The 23,636-nt window shown below is 37.4% G+C and overlaps 2 protein-coding genes across 5 annotated transcripts in view; one reads left to right on the top strand and one right to left on the bottom strand.

Annotated features, from left to right (window-relative positions):
* Window positions 1–23,636, top strand: part of RBM45 (RNA binding motif protein 45) — a 485,504-nt gene that overhangs the window by 279,895 nt on the left and 181,973 nt on the right. The window lies entirely within an intron of this gene.
* The window catches only part of PDE11A (phosphodiesterase 11A), a 385,263-nt gene that overhangs the window by 230,329 nt on the left and 131,298 nt on the right, over window positions 1–23,636 (bottom strand). The window contains exon 5 of the mRNA XM_032292833.1: window positions 3,583–3,647. Coding sequence (XP_032148724.1) covers window positions 3,583–3,647 — 65 coding nt within the window. The remainder of the gene's footprint in view (window positions 1–3,582; window positions 3,648–23,636) is intronic.

The following is a 23,636-nucleotide window of genomic DNA, read 5'->3' as shown; positions in this document are numbered from 1 at the left end:
TAAAGCAATAGTCTGGAGGCCTGGTGAAATCTGGTTATGTTTGTATTATATTCTTAACCCACTCCCACCACTGTTCATTGGCCTTGAGATCCTTGAGGACAGAGACCGCTAATTTAAAAAAACTGTGCAGCCCTATCACCTAGCATAGAGTAGGTACTCAACATATGACTGTTGAAGGAAGGAATAATTGTCTCCAAGGAACAAATTTAGAATAAACAGATAGAAGTTATAGGAATATAATTCAACATAAAATGCCTTTCTAGCTACTAGAACCTCTTATAAATGCAAGAAGGCTATCATGACATAGTGAGAATCCTGTCACTTGGGGTGTTACCAATGATGTCCTAGAAGAGATGCACACACCTCATGGAGGGGGATGGATCAAATCATTCCCAGCTCTTGAACTGGTTGGTACTCATTGCACGGAGACCACCAAGAGACTAGCAATGACAAAGCTGCAAAAGACACTAAGCAAAAGTGATGAGTCAGCAAAACTGGTTTTTATTAAAAAAAAAAAGGCTTTAAGGACTACCTATAAAAATCTGCAAGCTTCAAAGCAGAGTTCATCAGCATTAAAATAGTACCCTGAAACATTGTTACAAGGAGCCATAGAAACTGTCTTCTAAAAACTACACTATTATAACTCTGACTGATGTTCAGAGGACTGAAGTATCTAACAGAATAGACATCATCTATATCTAAAATGTTAAATGATGAAAGGTTAAAGGAAAGATCAGGCTGTGCGATCAGGCTGTGATTTGTAGACTCATAGCCCATCTCAATGTCCTTTCCATGTCACTGGTGAAGTAAATTCTGGAGTCACTGGTCTTGGTTCCTTTAACTTCCAATAAATGACTGAAGGAACCCACATCTTCTACAAAAGGAAAATTACTGGACAATGATGGAAAGGTCTTCTGAGATAAATGATCATTCTACATTAACTTAAAAGCCATAAATAGAATGATGAATAAGACTACCTCATAATGTCAAAGTTCAAAGGCACTTTTCAAATGTCTCTTTAAAGAAAACCTGACCTTTCTTTCTTTTATTAGCAGAAAGTTTGCCAAGGGCAGTCTAGGTCTTTGGTCATTTCATTTTGACATGGAAGTTCTCTCAGCATTAAAAATAATAATAAAAAAAAGAAGTATTTAACTATGAAGTGACCATGAGAACATGTTCAGCAGCATAAAAAATAACAATATTGAAGCATTAGGACTTCAAAGTGTTTTAGTAACTCAATAAAGCTTTGCTTTCTCATATATGAGAGACAGAACTTATATGCGGTAATGAATAGCTAAATAAATCGGCATGAATAGATATTTTTCTATTGTATTTCACGTTGTTTCACAACAATTCAGGAAAATTGCCAAATATACCACTAGTAACTTTTTACGCTTAAATATCTTTGTTACATATAGATTAGCTGGTATGAGATATGAATGTGAACATAAATATGAACAAACAAGAGGGAGGAAAAGAAACAAAGGGTCAAAAGATATAGATGTGAACACAGACATAGATGTGAACATAAAATTCATTTTTATGAATATAAAACCTCTTACCAAAGACCTCTTTTTGCCATTTCAATTTCCATTTTAAGGTATTATTTACAGACAGTAAAATTCACCCTTTTTTGGGTAGATTGCTGCAAGTTTTGACAAATATAGTTGTATAATCACCACTGCAAGCAAGATACAGAATGGTTCCATCACAACCCTCTACCCCTTTGAAGTCAACCCCTCTCTCCATCTCCTGCCCCTGGAAACTACGGATTTGCTTTCTTTTCCTATAATTTTGACGTCTTAAGAATGCCCTGTAAATGGAGTTATATAGTATGTAGCAAAGGCAGCTTTTAAACTTCATGCACTTGATAAAAAGTAATTTACTTTTTATTTACTTGTTCCTATTTTTTTAATTTAAAGGTAATGATAGATATAAAAATCAAATTGCTCTTAACTATGACATCTTGAAATAGGTATTACCCAGAGGGCCTTTAGATCATATAGACCTTTAGGACTTCACTTCCGAAGTACTGAATCAGAATCTCTCAGCGTGGGTCCTGAGAATTTAGTTTCTACTAACTTGTCTAAGCCTGATTCTTATTGACCCATTAGATTTGGGAAGCATTAACCCAATAGGTATTCACCAGATGAGATCAACTACCAGATTTTAAATGATGTGTAGCTATGGAATCAAACTTCAGAGTTCTGAAGAGTCTTAGCTAGGTGATCTTGTCCTTGGTGGCTACTACTTAGTGGCTGTGGGGCCTCAAACAAGTTACTTAAACTTGACGAACCTTGGTTTTCTCCTTTGTCACATGTGGGGAACACCTACTTCAGAAGATTGTTTTGGGGATTAAATGCTTATGAATCATTTAGCATACTACATGGAACACCTAGCATTAAGAAAAATCGAAGTTGCATATATTTTAGTACCAATGTCATCGTCATTGTGATCATCATCATACTGCCCTGAGTACTTTACAATTCTTTCTCCATGTCTGCATTTTGGTTAATTTCACTATTTATTAACACTTCCTCTGGAGGGAGCAACCAAAGGGAATTTTTGCAGCAACATGGCTCTTATTCAAGGCAGTAAAAAGCTAAGAGAAATTCACTGATTGCTTGCAATCTTCACTTCTACCCTGTTACAGCCTCAAAGACGCCAGTCAAAACAAAAAGCAAATTACTGAAAACCTTCAGTCATTTTTCCAAAAGGATGTTATTGGCCAAATATGGGCAGACAAAAGGGAGGAAGAGAAACAAAGGGCCAAAATAAAGCAGAAAATTAGGCAGTCCATACAGCTAGGATCTATCCAAAATTTTCCTTTATTTATTAAAAGATTTAGTCAAATATGTGATGTGAAGAGAAATGGAAACTGTTGGCTTAAAGAAAATAGGTTTGTTCCAGTACTATTCCATATTAACTTACCTAAATGACTTGGATTTGAAGTTCAGGAGTCGGCAGAATATCTTAAGATTTATTTCAAAACCTTACAAGGTGGCTGGGTGCAGTGGCTCACACCTGCAATGCCAGCACTTTGGGAGCCAAGACAGGCAGATCACTTGAGGTCAGGAGTTCAAGACCAGCCTGGCCAACATGGTGAAACCTTGTCTCTACTAAAAATACAAAAATTAGCCAGGTATGGACACCCCAGTAATTCTAGTTACTCAGGAGGCTGAGGCAGGAGAATCACTTGAATCCAGGAGGCAGAGGCTGCAGTGAGCCAAGATCATGCCACTGCATTCCAGCCTGGGCAACAAAGCGAGACTCCATCTTAAAAAACAAAACAAACAAACAAAATTTACAAAGTTCAGGGAAAAGAAGACTATAGGCTCAAGGCAATATTTTAATCCTATTACAAGTACTAAAATTTGGCCCTAAAAACTGACTGCAAACTAAATATATACACATTTATTTTTGAGCTATAGTTTTGATTTAAGCCCTGAAATACAGAAGAGTGATATTTGGTTGTACTTGCTAACAAAAAGAACTACTACTATCTTCTAAGAATTATGCAATGCTGCTAACACCAAGGACCAAAGAACATCAAAAGACAAACATGAACCCCACAAGCCCTACCTGTTCTCTGCATCAGCACTGCACTTAGGGGACATCAATTCAAAGGACTTGGTAAATTTCACCACCTGTTGCATGGAAAGATAATACATCCAGGTCAATTAAAGCTTTATTGAAGTTTAAAATAATGTAATAAACATTTTCATCTTTATAATGATTATAATAATTGGAGATTAAAGAGAGATTTTAAATGGAGAACTTCCAAGGCAAAGTAGAGGTGTATCCATCCTACTTTTTGTATCTTATTTCTTACAAAGCAAACACTGTCAAAGTTTTAATACATTTCACTAAACATGTACATATTTTTACAATTAGGGGTACAATGAGCTATGGAGGTCAGATAAAGGAAAATCTCCTTTGAATACTTAAATAAAAACCCAATCAACATCAATAGAGACCCACGTAAGGACAGAACACCCCTCAAAGAAGATGCCCTCTGTCAACCCCAGGGTCCAGGAGTTAGCTCATCATTAAGCTTGGCTCATCCTTGTTCTCAGGTGAACTTTGTGGTGCCACCACCTAAAAGGTAAAGAAGAGGAAGCCACCTTCTTCAATAATCACTCTTATGTGGATGCTTCATCTCTCACCTCTCCAGTGACACTAGCCTATCAGTGCAAGAGCTGATCAAGGCTTATGTTGAGAGGGAATTTATGGGAACAGAAAATGTCAATGTAGCTTTTCTTGTTACTAGCTAACATTGAGTTTACGCTGTAAACTAGGTCCTACAGCAGAAGCTTCTTTAATTATTTCTTTATTATAACTCTGTAAAGTAGAGGTTTTTATACTCAGCCTATAGATGAGGAAACTAACCGCTATTTTTTTTAAGAAACGTACTCAGTTTTACACAATTAAATAAGACAACTGGCATGAACGGAATTCTCACTGACACTAGAGTGCTAGCTCTTTCAACAACACTACAAATGTTGAGTGAGAAAGGCACTATTTCTGGCCCTTGTAGGGGTGGAGGGAAACTTTTCCTTCTACCCTCTGAGTTTTGCTGAAATAAACGGACAATAGACAGATTAACAGGAGAACAAGCATACAAATTTACTAATGTGCAGAAGCACAGAAGCCATATAAAATATGAGACTCAAAGAAGAGCCAGATGGCTGAAGCTTAAATTGCACCCTCTTTACAGGGGAGATGGATGGGGGATGTAGGCAATTTTGAAGGGCAGGAAAAATTTTCAGAGGAATTAGATGAGCCCAAAAAACAATGACCAGGGACAAAGTTTCTTTGAGCTCTGGAGGAGGTGGCAGGAAGGTAAGGGGTAGAATTTCATTGTGAACCAAAGTTATCTTCTTTGGCAGGGGGGATGGAGGGAATGTTCTTGATCTATCACACAGGCTGGAGTGCAGTGGCCTGATCTTGACCCCCACCTCCTGGGTTCAAGTAATTCTCCCAGTAGCTGGTATTACAGGGGTACACCACCATACCTAGCTAATTTTTGTATTTTTAGTAGAGACGGGGTTTCACCATGTTGGCCAGGTTGGTCTTGAACTACTGACTCCAGGTGATCCACCTGCCTTGGCTTCTCAAAGTGCTGGGATTACAGGTGTGAGCCACTGCATCTGGCCAAAGTTTATCTTATTGTGCAGATAAAGTCTCCAGGTAATCTCTCAGAGTGTCTTGAGGAGAACAGATGAAAAGTCTGTCTGGGCATGGGGACATTCCTCAGTCTTCCTTCCTGTGATATGAGATAATATTCTCTAGTTGATAAAATGTCAGGGAGGAGATGGAAGAGAGTTCCATCTTGTACTTGAGAGGAGGAACAATAAAAGCTCACAAAGTTCTTGATTCTGAGGGGACTCAAGTCTAAAGCCTTTTAATTTCCTTTAGATCAACGTGCTCAGTATCCCAAGGCACCATGCTTTGAAGTACCTTTTTCTGAGCCCCAATATTCTCTTTTGACAAGATATATCACATGATAGAAAAACAAGTCCTCTATAGTGAAAGGAGTCCATCTGAATGTCATAGAATGCTTCCAAGGTTGACATTCAGATTTGCCTTAGCCATATGCAGTCATGCTTCAAAAGCCTCTCAAATTAACCATTTATAAGGAATTGATGGGCGCCTGAGAAAATGATTTGGAAACTAGGAATAGATTAAATATTAAAACAGCTTTATCACCGAGGTAATGAACTCAAGCTAGGCAAATGCAACATTGGGGAAAAAATAGAAAGGAAAAAAAAGGCTCATTACAAAGAAAATTGCATGTGACTAGGTGAATGTAGGGCAATGACAATAGCTCTACTCAAGGAAATATCCTTGACAACCATAGAACATATTTCATTTCATATTGTAATATGAATTAAGCCTGTACAGAATCACTCATTGTGGAAAATTTTATTTTCCAAAGATGGTCACAACAATATCTGCTATCCCATATTCTTCTCTTCAATATGACCCTGCCACCTTCCTACCAAGTGGTAGGCTCTTTGTCCCCTCTCCTTAAAACTGGTGGGCTTCTGAAAGCTTCAACCAATAGAGCATACGGAAGAGATGCTACATGCCTTCCAGGGTTGTTGTAAGAGGCAACACAGCTTCTGCCTTGCCTGATGAAATATGTGTGCCTGGAACCCTTGGTCGCCATGCAAGAAGTGCAACTACCCTGAGGTCACTATGCTGAAAAAGAGCCAAGCCACATAGAGAGGCCATTTTCCTGCAAATGATGGATTTTGCACTCATTATAATCAATCTTTTATGTATGTATCAATGCTTACAACATCCCAGAAGGCAGATATCATCCTCATTTTACTGACAGCAAATTAAGGCTTAGGGGGTTAAGTGGTTTGCTGGAAGCCGTGCAAACAGGACATTGCAGAACTGGGATTTGAACCATGTTGTTCTGATTCCACAGCTCTAATGATCCCACTCTCACTCTTTAATAAGCAACAGCAAGTGTTATTGCAACAGCAAATTTTTTGGACATGATACCATTTTAAAGAAGAAAAATTTAAAGTTCAGGGTCAGAAAAAAATTCTTCATCAGCTGATGTGATTCCTTTTACCAGACCAAGAAAATTATAAAACCTGTAATTTTTTTTCTTTTACCTTGGCTGTTAGGAAACTCCAAGCAAAGCTTTAGCTTCAAAGCCTTATCTTTATGCAGCAAAATTTGGTTTTGTATTTGTTGGTTTGGTTTTGCTTACAAAATCTGCTGTTTTTCCTTTTTTTATTTGAAAATTTGCCATTCATTCTGTTATATGTTTAGCATATAGCAGGTACTCAAAAATATTTGTTTATTAGGAATTTTTGTATTTTTGCTCAAAAGTGTTTTAAGTCATTTTGGTAGTGAGTCTATTAGAAGTATGAAGATAAGATGAAGTACATACATACTTGAAAAATGTATAAGTGTGTATAAAAATACTTTTGTACATAAAATAACATAAATCTGATCCATAAAACTAACTACAGTTGAACAAAGCTATTAGGTTATGGGCCATTACATTGTGTAGAAGTGTACGATGTAAAGACATGGGAATGGAATTTGGAATGGTGGGAAAGAGAAATAAAACATGTAAAGGCCTACAACTGATCCAAGCAATATAAGAATAAAAGAGAAGCAGGCCTGAGTCTCATCAAAGGAGTGACAGAATATAAACTGAGGAGTGAAACTGTGAGCAAACGCCCCCTGCCGACTCAAAGCCAGGTAAGATCAAGGAAGTGTTGAGACATCAGTCTTGGTTCTATGTGCATGTAAAATTAGTCTGTATCCAGCCCATCTGACTTTTAAAGAACTTCAGGTCCATTCTAGAGTGGATCTCAGACTGTCACATAAATCCAAGTCTGAACCATATATTCAGGAACCCAGGGCTGCTGATTAAATCTTACAGATTCTCTGACTTGGAGGCAACCTGAGGTTAGGTTCACGGCCAAGCTGACCCTGAGTCACCAGATTATTCAGCATGGCAACATACTTGTGGGGATTAGTCAATGATGAGGGCCGCAAGACGAACAGTTGAGAAGTAACATAATTCTGAGAGGTAAATTCATCTGCCAGCCTCTCAGTCCTCAAAAGCAGGAGTGGACAAAGGATGGCCCATGGGCCAAATCTGGCCCACCACCTGTTTTTATTCATAAAGTTTCATTGTAACAAAGTCATACTCATTAATTTAAGTATTGTCTGTGGCTGTTTTCTACTCCAACAGTAGGGTGAATAGTTGCAATTGAGATCATACGGGCCACAAAGCCTAAAATGTTTAGTAGCCAGACATTTATTTTTAAAAGTTTGCCAACTTCTCTGGTGTAGAGCCATTACTAGAACATATCAGTTACTTTCACTAAATTGTTAGTGGGTAATGGTAGGTTAATATATTAATATTCCCATGTAATATAGCTCTATTCAGAAAGAAGATTCCTAAAGTCACAATCTTTAAATTTGAAACAATACTGCAATGATAGAAATTTTAGGCAACAGGGTAAGTGATAAGATACATACTTGAGGATATGTCCCCAGTTGGCAGGGGACAGTTCTACTCCAATTAAGCCTGTTGTCCAGGGACAATTATTAATAGTGCCCACTTTCATGCTCACAAGTGTTTTTGGACAGCAAATTATAGGCGTGCATGCCATTGGCTGCTCCTCAAAGCATCAGACAACTTATATTTTTAAAAAGAATTGAAAATAAATGCATTCAAATAGAAAATTATTTATAATCAGATACATGGGTTAAAAAATAAACAGCAAAAACAGCTTAAATATTTGGATATAATTTAATGGGATCTATAGAGTGACACTGCAGAAATTATGACCAATACCAATAGGTAAAAGCATAAATAAATAGAATTTATGCTTTATTCCTGACTTGGACCAATTCCATGATTCTTAGTTTCATTAATTTAAAAAGTTTACTATCTAAACCCAACTCTGATTTTATTGTACATTTACTAAATGAACAGGGATTAAATAAATTAATACACACACACACTAAGTAAAAAAGAGAATCTTATAAGGGAAATATCAGAAGTGGATTATAGGTCAATGATACTGAACAACTGGTTTCAAGCTCCCTTTGCTGTTTATCAGCCCTGATTATTGCGCCCTGGGGAAGGCAGTGTACATGCCAAGTGAAGTAAACAAAACATCTCCCTGCTTGTTCTTTGGAAAAGCTCCATGGAAAGAGGTCTTTTTGATTTGGATATTTATCAAGTGCTAGTTGGTCTGGTTTCTCTTTGTTCTTTTAATTTAAAAACAAGTTAAAAAAATAAAAACTATGCTCAAATAGATATTCCTGGTACCAAAATAAAAATTATCTACTAAGTAATCATGATTTTTGTTTTTAAATTTTCTGAATCTCTATTTTTTCATAAGAGGACTACTCAAAATGGCAAAAGAATGAATTAAATAGGAGGGTTGTGGTGGCTCACACTTGTAATGCCAGTAGTTTGGAAGGTCTCGGCAGCCAGATCATATGAGGTCAAGAATTCAAGACCAGCCTGGCCAACATGGTGAAACACCATGTTTACTAAAAATACAAAAATTAGCTAGGCATGGTGGCATGCACCTGTAATCCCAGCTACTTGGGAGGCTGAAGCAGGAGAATCGTTTGAACACAGGAGGTGGAGGCCGCAGTGAGCTGAGATGGCACCGCTGCACTCCAGCCTAAGTGACAGAGCAAGACTCTGTCTCAAAAAAAAAAAAAGGAAAAAGAATGAATTAAACAATCATCTCTTAGTACGCTTCTTAATAAATTTCTCACATATGCCAATTTACTTTAATCATTTACTCATACAGTCAGCATTTATCAAATACTTAGTGCACCAGGCATTGTTATAGGTTCTAGAAACACCAAGGGGTACAAATCATGTCCTGTCCTTGAGACACTCACAACACAGTACAGAGGAGGAAACAGTTCACAAATGTTTCACCACAATGTATGTCCAAAATGCTACCAGTGCACGGAGGAAAGTGTTAAGGAAGTCTTCATGTGAACTGTATGATGAGCAGGAATGCTCTAGGCTGACAAATGGGGTGAGTTTTCCAGGCTGAGGGAATAAATCAGTTCGTTCTGGGAGAAAATAGAGAACTCTCAAAAGAGTTTAACTGAGCATAATTCAATCAAGGGGCAAGCTGCAGAGGTGTGAGTAGGGTGAAAAGAAACTAATAAGGAATGGTGAGGCACCCAGGGACTAGCAACTTTGGAAAGCAGTTAACACTCCTAGGTATGAGGTTACACAAGAGGGAGGGAGGGAAGAAGGGAAGGATGATTTTGGTATCCTGGAGGTGATTTTGATATCCATGTGAAGAGAGGCCATGGAAGGATGTAGGCACCCCTAGAACTGATAGAGAAGGAGCAAGGGAAATAACTATACCCAGTGTCTTTCACTCCTCTGGCCCTTAAATCTTGTGCTCATACCCTCTGTTTGTCAAACCCAACTGGCAGCCAGAGGACAAGAGAGCCCAAGTGGTGTGGTAAGTAAAGATCAGCCCTCAAGGGCACTGAGCTAAAGGCAGAAAAACCAACTACAGATAGTTGGGGAGTGGGGAGGTTACAAAGAATTGCCAGTAGAGTTGACAATGTTGAACTTTATTAACCTGAGCTCTGTGCTCCCCCAAAATAGGAATAATAAAGAAATCTCCCTAGCACTGTTTCAGAATTGGCTATCCTGAACAGACCACCCTGCCCTAGCACATTTCAAAATAAGACGTTTCTCCATCCTTCCTCATGACTCCTGTAAGGCTCATGAATGATGTAGGTAACTCCCTTGTCTATATGCTTCTGTGAAACCCCAAGCACCTTTCCTTTTCTTAGAGATGTTCCTCATTAATGAGCATTCTCCCTATTACAATAGCCAGATGAAATGATCTTCATTGTCTGGTGCATTTTGTCTTTCAATGGACTATTTGCACAAAGATATATAGACTAATATATGTATCAGCTGACCATGGGGAGGTAGGGTAGAGGTGAAAAAAGGGGTAGAGCAATGCAGAGGACAGAGAGGAGAACTGCAAGTTAAGTTGGAAGCAGAAGTGATGGACCTTACATGTTGGGCAGTGTGAGCTTTATTGTACAAGCAATAGACAGTTACCAATTTTTTGAATCACAGGAGAGGCCAGTGAATGTTTAAAAAGAAATGGTAATTGATTGAAAAGAGCACCCTGTTTGCCAGCAACAAATGAGTCAGGAGAAAAATGTCCTAGTGAGAAATCAGTAAAGAAAGTGAAGAAGATGGCAGAATGGGTGAGAAGGAAGCGTTGGAGATGGTGTTTCCAGGTAGAAGCAACAGATCATAGACACAAGTGAATGTAGACAGTGAGAATGACTTAGAAACTACTCTATGGTTTTTTTGTTTGTTTGTTTTGTTTTTGTTTTTGAGATGAAGTCTCACTCTGTTGCCCAGGCTAGAATGCAGTGGCCTGATCTCAGCTCACTGCAACCTCTGCCTCCCGGGTTCAAGCGATTCTCCTGCCTTAGCCTCCTTAGCAGCTGGGACTACAGGCATGCATCACCACACCTGGCTAATTTTTGTATTTTTTTTTTAGTACAGACGAAGTTTCACCATATTGGCCAGGCTGGCCTTGAACTTCTGACCTTGTGATCTGCCTGCCTCAGCCTCCCAAAGTGCTGGGATTACAGAAACTACTCTATGGTTTTTAGCTTGAGTTACTTACTACATGGTGATGATTCTATTGGCTGAAATAGGAAATATCAGAGGTGGAGAAGATTTGGGACAGGATGTAATGGAGATGGCCAGTGGGGTTAGGGGTTCAGTAGTTGGAGATTTTATATATTTATGTATGCATATGTATGTATATTTAACATATATATGATTAATGATGTGAATTGATTTACTATATTGATATACATTTATTAATAAAATGAAATAATATGTATGAACAGGTAACATGATACATTAATGATGTGTGTGTGTATACATATATATTGTAATATATATGCAATTTGTTTTCAATTAATATAATTGGCCCTCTTTATCCATGGGTTCTGCATCCGCAACCAAATGCAGGTTGAAAATACAGCACTCAGGGCAATGTGAAATCTGCAGATAAGGAGGGATGACTTTTCATATCTGTGGGTTCTGCAGGGCTGACTGCAGGACTTGAGTGTGCATAGATTTTGGTATCCATGGGCTGTCCTGGGACCAATACCCCACAGATACTGAGGGATGACGGTGTATATAATAACAATAGTTTGGGTAATCATCAGAAGATCTGTTTTTTTTTTTTTTTTTTTTTTTTTTTTCAATACTCTCCATTTGGCACACTGAAAAAGCACTTGGAGCAAAAATCAAACTGAAATTAAGTGTGCTTCTTTACAGGGAGAAGGAAAATTAAAGAAGGAAAGGTAGGGAGATACAATAAGTGATATAGAAAGGAAAGGCTGAAACAATTTTTGAAATTCACTTGAGTAGGAGGGTATTGAATTACGGACTGCCCCAGAACAATCGGAGGATGCTCCCCCTCTCTTCCGCTTGAGTGTAGGATTCAGGAAGATCATCTAGTTCACTGGCTTACTTCTATGTATATATACGTAAGGACCAAGGAGCTAAGGAGCATATTAGAAAGTGTGCCTAGCTAGCTTATGCTTCACAGTTTCATTATCTCTGGAAACTAGCCTTGTATTTATAAGCTTAGTTAGAAAGTACTTCATAGAGTTCTGAACAACGAAATTGCTGCCAGCCATCAGGATGATCCATGAGAAGAGAACACTTGTAAAAACTAGGGCTTGAGACAGTGCCTTAGGACATATGATTAAAATGTCTACATTCATTTTCCTTGACTACACACAAAAATAAATAGAAATAATAGTAAATGCATGAGCTGGAAAGGAACTAACAGAAGTGATAGGAATTGCTTAGACAGGTTCACAGGATGGAATAACATGAAGTAGGGAATATTCCGTTCACGGAGGTAAATAGTTCCTAATGTTGACAGCAGCAGCCAGCTGTGGAGCAATATTTCTTTCTTCCCAGGCTAATGGAAAATGCCATTGACAAAGTCATTTAAAATCAGTGGACTGAAACACTTAAGAGAAGCAAAGGGGGCAAAATATTAATTTTGTCTGGAGAAAGGGCTAGAACGGCATTCCTCACTTCTAGTTTTGGCATCCACTCAGTAAACTGAACAGTTTACACCTGAGTGCCTAGCTTAAAGACCATGAATGCAGTTTCTAAACACAGTTAAGATCTTGGTGAATCAAAGCTTCTATAAGCAGATTTAATTTTTTTCTCTCTTATTCCTTCAAATACAGAGATCATAAAATATAAATGTGCAATAAGCAGTTTTTAAAGTATTAGAATCACGAAATACAAATAGAACTTTTGTTTTCAGGAATTGTTCTAATAAAATAAAAATAAAACTTATTTTTGGAGGGAGAAACTGTTTTTCCTGATATGATACTGTTTTGTTTTCTAATTATAAAAGTAGTGTATAGAATGCCAGTAGAGACAGTGCTATAAGTTCCTGCTTTTACACAGCGGATCTCTTCCAAAAACAGAGCAAAGACTGATAAAACACAGAGGAAATCAGAAAGACATTTAGAGATTGAAAAGAAGAGAGAAGAAAAGGAGGGGTATGGAGGAGAAGGAAAAGGAGGGAAAAGATCTCTAAAGTCACAAGTCTGAAGACATAGGCCTGCTAAACTCCCAGTCCAGAAACAGACTGGCAATGATGGTCAGAATTTCAGCTCCTACTGGAGCACAGGGAAACAGGTGACCCAGCTTGACCCCAAGAAACTGTACCAAGCTGCCCCTAGCCTGGTGTAATATTACTACACTGCAGGAAATCTGAGCTACCAGAATAAGTCCTGGTTCTTGATTAGATGTCAGGGAGCTGGGCAAACTGTTAGACAGGTAGGAAAGAGGGCAAAAGAAAAAGAAAGCAAGCAATGGCACAAGCAGACAAACAAAAACTCTCCCATCAAAAATCAGCTGCAATCCTAAATTCAAAAACACAAAATTAATAGAAACAACTAAATCAACAACCTACATAATTGGACAAGGAAATATTGAGGAATCTGTTAAGCTAAGTATTTGAAAACACCTGTAATTAGAGATTGATAGATGAAGAATAGAAAAATATCAAGAACATAAGTGCTTTGGACAACATTTCATTCTAGATTAATGGGGTCTTAGGAAACGTCAGCAGGACAAACCCTTTAAAAAAAGATTTTCCTCAGCTGGGTATGTTGGCTCATGCCTGTAATCCCAACACTTTGGGATGCTGAAGTGGGAAGATTGCTTGAGCACAGGGATTCGAGACCAGCTTGGGCAACATAGTAGAACCCCATTTTTACAAAAATTAGCTAGATGTGGTGGTGTGCACTTGAAGTCCTAGCTACTTCAGAGGTTGGGGTGAGAGGATTGCTTGAGCCTGAGAGGTCAAGGCTGCAGTGAGCTGTAATGATATCACTGCACTCCAGTCTAGATAACAGAGTGAAACCCTGTCTCAAACAAACAAACAAGCAAACAAACAAACAAACAAACAAACAAAAAAGACTTTGCTCCCTGAGAGAAAAGAGAGGGATGTGAAAAGAAGTTTCCCTTTCTTCTCCTGGACAGTTAAGCGCAGACGTGCTGTCTGGTACACTATGAAGGGAAGACCCAGCAGGTGATGGCCAACCACTGAGACAAGCAGAGGGAAGAGGACAGAGCCTGGATCCCTGATCACATCATCTGGCTGCTGTGCCATCCCCAGAACCACCTCCTGGAGACTTCTTGTCATGTAAGTTAATAAATGCTCTCAGTGTGACAGTCACTTGCCCTTGAATAGCCTGTTACTTGCAGAAGTCCCCCAGATTGATCTATAAATTAAAGTCATTTCAATCAAAACCTATGCAGAGTTTTCATGGAACTTGTTAAGCTGCTATTAAAATTTTATGGAAGAATGATAGGTCAAGAATAAGCAAGCCAGTTTAAAAGGGGGGCAACACTGAGGACTTGCCCTATCAGATGTCAAAATGCATTATAAAATTACAGAAATTCAGACAGATACTGGTGCAGAAATAGAGAAATAGTCCGGCAGGACAAAATTGTGAGCTCAGCAACAGACCCAGGCATACATGGAAATGCTATAATTTTGAAGTGCCATTACAAAGTGGAGGCAAAGCAGTTCTAAGACAATTGGTTATACACATAACACTTTATACTCCACACAAAAACATAAATTCCAGATGGATAAAAAAGGCCATGCATACCAAATGGATTTAAAAAGATATATAATAATGCCATTATAACTAAAGGCGATAAAGATTTTTATAACAAATTCCTTAAAGCACAAATCAAAAAGGAAGGTTAATACATTTGACACGTTAAAATTAAAATATTCCACAAAACCAAAGGTACCTGTTGAGAGAGGCAATCCATAAAACCAAGTTGTGCATGTCAGTACTGCGAGGCCCTAGTTCATTTCTCAGGATCATATTTGCAGTGAGCAAACCTGGGAGATAAAGTAATATCTTTTCCTAGACAAACACCAGGCTTGACACCACTCAGTAGAAATGGGATATATTTCCCAGGCACAATGTTGAAATATGACCTCTTCTGTAATATGACCCAGTGAGAGTGCAGGCCCACACTCACCTGTTGCAGCTATGGAACTTGGAGAACATGGGGAACCACCACCATTGTTATAAGGTTTACATTTGTATCTACAAGCATATGCTCTACGGTTTTTTGGCCTTAGTTTGATATTTAAATATGTTCAATACTCAATACCTGTCTTACTTACCGCAACTTCCCCACTCATCACCTTCTTGGCTAGATTTCAAACTCTTATATTTTTTCAGGAAGGGCTTATTAGAACTACATTTAGTTCTCTTCTTTGCATGTTTGAAAATATCTCTCTGCAACTTGTGCAGTTGTCTATGAGTTTGGCTTTAAATTTCGGATTTAAAATTATAGGGTCGCATTTTCTTTCCCTGAGGACTTTGTACATATTGCCCATTGTCCTCTAGCACAGGAGACTGCAACTAGGAAGTCTAACAACAGAATGAATTTTCCTGCAACAGATGCTTTGATTTTTTTCTGTAAATGCCCATATGTATTTTTTCAATATCTTTGAAGTCTATTAACACCAAATGTGTTTCAGTGCTAAGCCGTAGGTATCAATTTTGCCTGAAACAGTGTGTTCCTTCAGTCTGTAAATCCAAGTTTGCCTTTATTTCAGTAAAATGTCCTAGTGTTATAATTCCGAATGTTTTTCTTTTTTCTTTTCTTGTTCCATTTGCCATGTTCTCTTTAGAATTGCCAATTATCCTTAGTTTGGACCTCTGTTATTCTGATTTCTTTTTTATCATTCTCTTTTTTTAATACTTTATTATTTTCCATTTTATTCTTTGTGCCCCTAAAAGTATTTTATATGTTTTTAATGTAGTATTTCTTTCTGTACAGCTACGTAATTTTCTTCAACTTTTTTCCAAGCTTTACCAACACAGTTTCTTATCTTTTATATTGCTTATCATTTATTCTTTAAGCCCTTGTATCTTTTTCTTGAACAACTTTATTTTTCCTGAAAGGTCTTATTTTTAATTTCATTTCATGGAAAACTTTTAGCATTTTTCTAGTGCATGTTTTTCACTTTGATTTTGTTTTCACATACCTTTCTACTTTTTTAAAAAAATAGTATCTTTGCATGAGCCCCATGCTGGTGGCTCTTTGTTATGTGTTAATGTTTAAATGAACAATGGAGGGGGAGGGTGAAGTCAGGGGAATAATTTAGGGTGGCTGCACTTGAATTTCAGTCTACTGTCTTTGAGCATTTTCTCAACAACATTCTACTCTGAGCAGCTATTTCAGCTTCAGCCTAGTGAGAGTCTCCTATGCTTACTGTAAAGTCCAATATGACATAGATATTTTTGTGTGATGAATTAGCCTATACATCTCTTCAGCTGGCCAAGATAAGCAGCTGTGGGTGACTTGCCACTCATATTCTCATTTATCCTGATACATCAATAGCCTTGTTTCCAGGATGACTTGTCTGCAACCTTCCTTGTTCCACTTACCCTGGCCACCCCTTCTGCCAATCTATGGCAGCAGGAAGGCCTCAAGAAACATCCCTGAGCCTGCCCAGGCACCTGCTCTTACTGTTTCAAGCAAGTACACATGACTTACTTTGGTGAACATTGGGCTCCGCCCAAGATGGCTGAAGGCAAGTAACCTCACTCAGCCTTTTATTAAATACTTCATCTTATCTAATTTCTACTGAAATTAGCAGCCCTCCCAACCTTATATGGAGTGGAAGGGGAGTGATGACTTGTGGCATGGAGTTATGAGTACTTCTTTTGTGGATTATGGAGTTTGCATGTCTTGTTCTGGTGTTTTCAGGTTGGTTTTTAATTGCTAAAAGATAAGATAAATCCATTTAGCAAATCCTCTCTCCTGACACCCTATGACAACTCTCCTGACAACCTCTTAACAAGAGAACAAACCCTGACTTTTAAGTTTGTTCTCTTGTTAAGAGATTGACTACCTTCCCTTTCCTTCCATGAGATGATAAACTCATGACTCCTCTTGTAAGAGAAGATACAAGAAAATATGACTTGAAGGGAGAAAATTTAAAGCTCCATCAACTTAATAGTTGTGAAAATGTAATCTCATTTATGTACCCATGTTTTGATAAAAACAGCTTCTTTTTATGTATGTTGTTTCTCCCCTTTATTATTGACCTAAAATTATATCAAAGACATTATTCCTATATAGACATATATTACTGTTTTAAAACACTACATAGAATTTTGTTACATATCTTCTATAAATATTTGAATTATTTACATTTTCACTATTATAGGAATGTAACAATTATTCTTATATACTCATTTTGCTCTCTTCTCCATCCATTTCATTATTCTAAATTTTAAGAGGAGGAGATGCTGGGTGCAAAGGTTATTCCTTTTTCAAGTTAAAATGTATTTTACCAAACTGATGTCCATAAAAGTTATCGCAACTTAAGTTTCCATTATCAGTAATGAAAACATCAATTTTCTAATGCCCATACTCATACTGGTGATTATAATTATTTTCAAGCTTTACCAATCTGATGGCTGAAAAATCATAGAGCTGTTTGAAATAATTTATTCTTATCAGAATTGAACGATTGTTTCAGACAGCCTTTATCTACCCAATGAATAAAACCATATTCACCAGTATTTCTGCATTTAAATTTTTAACATTAAATATTTTATTCATCTGAACTTTACATTGACATTACAGAAATGAACCAAAAAGCTAGGTACTCATTTTTCAATGTCGTAAGAAGGCAAAGGATTATCTAGAACAGTGATCTGTAAACCGTTGTCTGCTAGTCAAATCTGACTTACCACCTATTTTTGTAAATAAAGTTTTATTGTAACACAGTCGTGCTCATTCTTTATATATATTGTCTATGACTGCTTTTGTATTATAATGGGCAAAGTTGAGTAGTTGCAATAGAGACTAAACCCTAAAATATCTACTGCCTGGGCATTTACAGAAAAAATTGCCAATTTCTAATCTAAGAAATGTATATAGTTCCTTCCTCTCATTGGTTAATACAGATAAAAGACTCTAGATTTGGTGCAATTACATGTTAATTTGTACCTTTTTCTGGTAGAGACACAAGTAATTTCTCTCCAATAGAAAAGATAATCTTGAAGGTTATAGTTTATAGCTTAGTTTTGTCTTTAACCAATATTGTTTTTAACCTTGAAATTGTATCCTAACATTGCCCATAAATACCTAACTTCTCCAGTGCTCTTTGGACTGGTTTTAACATCATATTGGCTCCCTCATACATTAATGAGTTTTTAAAATCTTCAACTTGCATTTATTTTATATTTATATGAATCATAATTTTGCCTTATTTACCTTTAATTTTGTAAATTTAGATAATAAATTTCAATCAGGTATAAAAGCAGGCCCACGTATTAAAGAGCAATTAAAAACTAAGCAGGTATAACCACACACTATTCTTTAAAGGAAAACTTTAAGCCAAATTAAATAATATTGGTTAAATTAAAAAGTAAAAATGTTGTGCCCATTTCTCAAAAACTGAAGAAATTTGTATCTAAGTGTGGTGAAAACATATGCATGAAAGACTGATTAGAAATTGTCTTTGCTCAGCTAGTAAGTAACCATTTTCAGAACAGTTTGCTAGTTTAAAGTCCATGAACTTAGCCTGAAAACTTGCAAAATTTAAGCTATTCTGCCTGTGGCTTAAAGCACATGGTTAAAGTATGTTATTTGAGTCTCTGCTTCTAGACATATTTTCAAATTTCCTCTTAAAACTTCATGTTGCCAATTTCAACTTGCCATCTTAATGATTAATGCAGTCAATTGCTAAGTTATAATACTAATATCATCAAGATTCCTTTAAGAAGAAAGCAATTTAAACCAGTATTGCATTCCTCCATACCTAATGCTTTATCACTATTTACTAATAGGTTAGGTAACAAAGAAAAGCTTCAGTAGAAACCACATCATTCAATCACATAATCTAAGTTCACTAGGAGTCAGAGAGCTGAGATTGGAGCTCTAATTCTGGCATTAAAAACTTTTTTTCACCCAGCTCATAAATATAGTAAATCACTGGGCTTACTCAGTTTATTTGTTACAAAATCTTGAAACAGCTTTAATTAAGTCTAATCTTGAGACCACAGCTCACTGGCTAGCCGACTTACAAGTGATAACATCACTGCTTGACCAAAACAAACAGAAACAGAAACATCAGAGAAAGAAATAAAAAGGAAGAATCAGTAAGAGAGAAAGAGGTAAGGAAGGCAAAGGGAAAAAGAAAGACTAGGAAAGACAGAGATTAGAGAGTGATAAAGAAGTAAGGAAAGAAATATTAAGGAAGTTATAAGAATGTGCTCTTAGTAAGGAAGGTTATAAAACAAAGTTAAGTCATGTTAAAGTCTATGAAAGCAGTGAAAAATGTTATAGAACAAAATGTATGCAAGTAAGTTGTATAAATTTTATTTTGAAAGTTTAAGCAAGATTTAAAACATTAATCGTAAAAGTAATTCTGTGTGATTCTGTGTGTAAACATATTAGTTAAAAGTTAAAGAAGGACCATCTAGTTTTTCTGTAAACTGGCAACAAGTTTTTCTTAAAGCACTTACCTGCTCTTTTACAAAGATTATAAAAAGTCTCTTAGCACAGGCACAATCACTAGAATTTCCAGTACATGAGAACCAGCCAAAAGACTGCGTCCTCATAAAAGGATGGGAAGAAGAAAAAAACTCAAGCCAGCCTAAAAGAGACCCTGCAAAATGATGCAGCTTTTTCAAACCACACAAGCCCCGGACCTCACCTGAAGGAAGGATGCTGAAGAGGACAACGCAAAGGCTAAGCGAATCCTACTTAGGATTTGTTTATTTTTTGTTCTTTCACTTTGCCTGCAACCTGTACTTGCTGCATTCTATCAAGCCTATCTTCTAATCTACTTTTTCTGCCCTGATTAAACTAACACACCCTTCACAACTTCTAACAACTACTGCTTAACTAAAAGAAATTAACATACCCCCAGTAAAGTTCCTCAGTAATGGCATACAGTAAACTGAAATGCCAACTAACACTACAGGTCAGATACAAAAAATTCATAGTTACACTTACAGCTTTTACAGTCTCAGCCACAGTCATCCTGGCTACAGCCAGCATTGCAGTGGCATCTATTACTGAGGCAGTACAAACAGCTGCTTTTGTAGATAATGTGTCCAAAAATGATGGAAAGGTGTGCAAGGTCATCTCTCCTGGTTAAACCCCCATTCCTGGGAGTCATGCTTTAACTGGCAAAAACTGTTGCTAATTGTTTTCATAATTGCCTTATGTTATTTGTTAACCCTAGTATATAAACCCAGAATAAAAGCAAGGATCTTCAAGGACCTAGAAATAGAAATTCCATTTGACCCAGCAATCCCATTACTGGCTATATATCCAAAGGATTATAAATCGTTCTATTATAAGGACACGTGCACACGAATGTTCATTGCAGCACTGTTTACAATAGCAAAGACCTGGAACCAACCCAAATGCCCATTGATGATAGACTGGACAGGGAAAATGTGGCACATATACACCATGGAATATTACACAGCCATCAAAAACGATGAGTTTGTGTCCTTTGTAGGGACATGGATGAACCTGGAAACCATCATTCTCAGCAAACTGACAGAAGAGCAGAAGATCAAACACCGCATGTTCTCACTCATAGGCGGGTGTTGAACAATAAGAACACATGGACACAGGGAGGGAAGCACTACACACTTGGGTCTGTTGGGGGGAAATAGGGGAGGAGCAGTGGGGGGTGGGGAGTTGGGGAGAGATAGCATGGGGAGAAATGCCAGATATAGGTGATGGGGAGGAAGGCAGCAGATCACACTGCCACGTGTGTACCTATGCAACAATCTTGCATGTTCTTCACATGTACCCCCAAACCTAAAATGCAATAAAATTAAATTAAATTTAAAAAAAAGCAAGGACCGCCTCACCTGACATATCCATGGCTAACCGCATCAGTGGCCAGCAAATAACAGAGCCTAATTTTAATAACAAAAAATAGGGGGGAAATGTTGCTATTCACTCGAGGTGGTTGGCAAAATATTACAGAAAATACATAGAGAAAGTTATAGATTTTAGTCTCAAATCTTTGGAAGGCTGAAAGGTTTTATTGGGGCAGGCTGAAGGTGGCCGGTCCATCATGTTAAGTTACAGAGAGAGAGCTGATCAAAAAGGCCTTACCCCACACCCATTTGTCTCCACTGTGTTTACTCATGTTAATTTTGTGCTGCGTGGTCTCTCCAGGGAAGATCAAAGGCGAAATACGTGTTAATAGTATTTACTCTGGGCCCTAGAACCTAAAGCTTTTACCAGTCGTAAAACCATTCTCTTAACCATGTTAATTATCCACAAGTGTATTAACTTAGAACCTTTGTTGTAACATCTTGAGGGAATAAATGTGTGATGGTCAGAGGGTCTGGGTTGATTGGTTGCATTTCACCCTCTGAAAGCAGCCAACGGCCACCCCTAGCCCACTTGAAACACTGTAATGGTGTGAGAGTACATTCATTCATCTGATTGTGGAGTCAGGGTCTGCAGGTTAGACTTCCCCGAGTGGTGACCCCAACGTGATCGAGGCCACACATGGGCAAAGGCTTCACGACTAAGGAATCGAAAGCAATGGCAACAAAAGCCAAAACCGACAAATGGGATCTAATTAAAGAGCTTCTGCACATCAAACAAACAAACAAACAAAAAACTAAAAACAACAACAACAAAAACTATCATCAGAGTGAACAGGCACCCTACAGAATGAGAGAAAATTTTTGTGATTTATCCAACTGATAAAGGGCTAATATCCAGAACCTACAAAGAACTTAAACAAATTTACAAGAAAAGAACAAACAACCCCATCAAATAGTGGGAAAAGTATATGAACAGATACTTCTCAAAAGAAGACGTTAATGCAGCCAAAAGATATGAAAAAAAGCTCATCATTACTGGTCATTAGAGAAATCAAAACCACAATGGTATCATCTCATGCCAGTTAGAATGGTGATCATTAAGAAGTCAGGAGACAACAGATGCTGGAGAGGATGTGGAGAAATAGGAATGCTTTTACACTGTTGTGGGAGTCTTTATTAGTTCAATCATTGTGGAAGACAGTGTGGCGATTCCTTAAGGATCTAGAACCAGAAATACCATTTGATCCAGCAATCCTATTACTGGGTATATATCCAGAGGATTATAAATCATTCTACTATAAACATACATGCACACATATGTTTATTGTGGCACTGTTCACAATAACAAAGACTTGGAACCAACCCAAATGCCCATCAGTGATAGACTGGATAAAGAAAATGTGGCACATGTGCACCATGGAATAGTATGCAGCCATAAAAAAGGATGAGTTCACGTGTTTTGCAGGGACAGGGATGAAGCTGGAAACCATCATTCTCAGCAAACTAACACAAGAACAGAAAAACAAATACCACACATTCTCATTCATAAGTGGGAGTTGAACAGTGAGAACACATGGATGCAGGAAGGGGAACATCACACACCAGGGCCTGTTGGAAGGTGAAGGCCTAGGGGATAGAAAGCATTAGGAAAAATACCTAATGTAGATGACGGGTTGATGGGTGCCGGAAACCACCATGGCACATGTATACCTATGTAACAAACCTGCATGTACTGCACATGTGCCCCAGAACTTAGAGTATAATAAAATATAAAAATAAAAAACCACAAAGTTCAACAATAATTAAAAAAGGAGGGAGCGAGTTTCATATTTGAAGAGATGCTTTTTTGGAGGTGCTTTGAGGGACCTGATGACAGAGGAAACTTTCAATAATAAGTCTGTAAAATATGCAAGGTAATTAAAACAATTATCCATTAAAATACTATTCTGCCTTTAAAAAGAATAAAATTTTGTAATTTTGAACAATATGAATTAGCTTGAAGGAAGTTGTGTTAAGTGAAATAAGCCAGGTACAGAAAGAAAAATATTGCACGATCTCACTTATTTGTAGAATTGAAAAAAGTTGAACTCACAGATGCAGAAAGTAGAATGGTGGTTGCCAGAGGCTAAAATTAAAAGTGAGTGAAGAGTTGTTGGTCACAGCATCCAAATTTCATTAGACAGAAAGAATATATTTTTGAGATCTATTGCACAGCATGGTGACTACAGTGAGTAATAACGTATATTTCAGAATTGCTAAAGTTCAAATGTCCTCCCCATAAAAAATAAGTATGTGAGGGGATGCATATGTTAATTAGTTTGATTTAATTATCCACAATAGATGCATGTATCAAAACATCACACTGTATACTATAAATACATAAAATTATTTGCCAATTAAAATGTAGAAGATTAGAATTTTTAAAAATCAGAAAACCAAAACAATACAAAAATAAAATATTCACAAAGTTTTGTTTTCCCATCAATAACACTTTGGAGGAGGATGGGTAAAAAAACAAGAAATGGGCCGGGTACAGTGGCTCATGCCTGTAATCCCAGTACTCTGGGAGGCCGAAGTGAATGGATCACCTGAGGTCAGGAGTTCAAGACTAGCCTGACCAACATGGCGAAACCCTGACCCTACTAAAAATACAAAAAATTAGC

Source organism: Sapajus apella, unplaced genomic scaffold (assembly GCF_009761245.1).
Source record: "Sapajus apella isolate SASKATOON/1434 unplaced genomic scaffold, GSC_monkey_1.0 scaffold28, whole genome shotgun sequence".
Taxonomy (NCBI): domain Eukaryota; kingdom Metazoa; phylum Chordata; class Mammalia; order Primates; family Cebidae; genus Sapajus; species Sapajus apella.
Note: the sequence above shows the minus strand (reverse complement) of the source record. Positions and strands in the feature narration are given on the sequence as shown.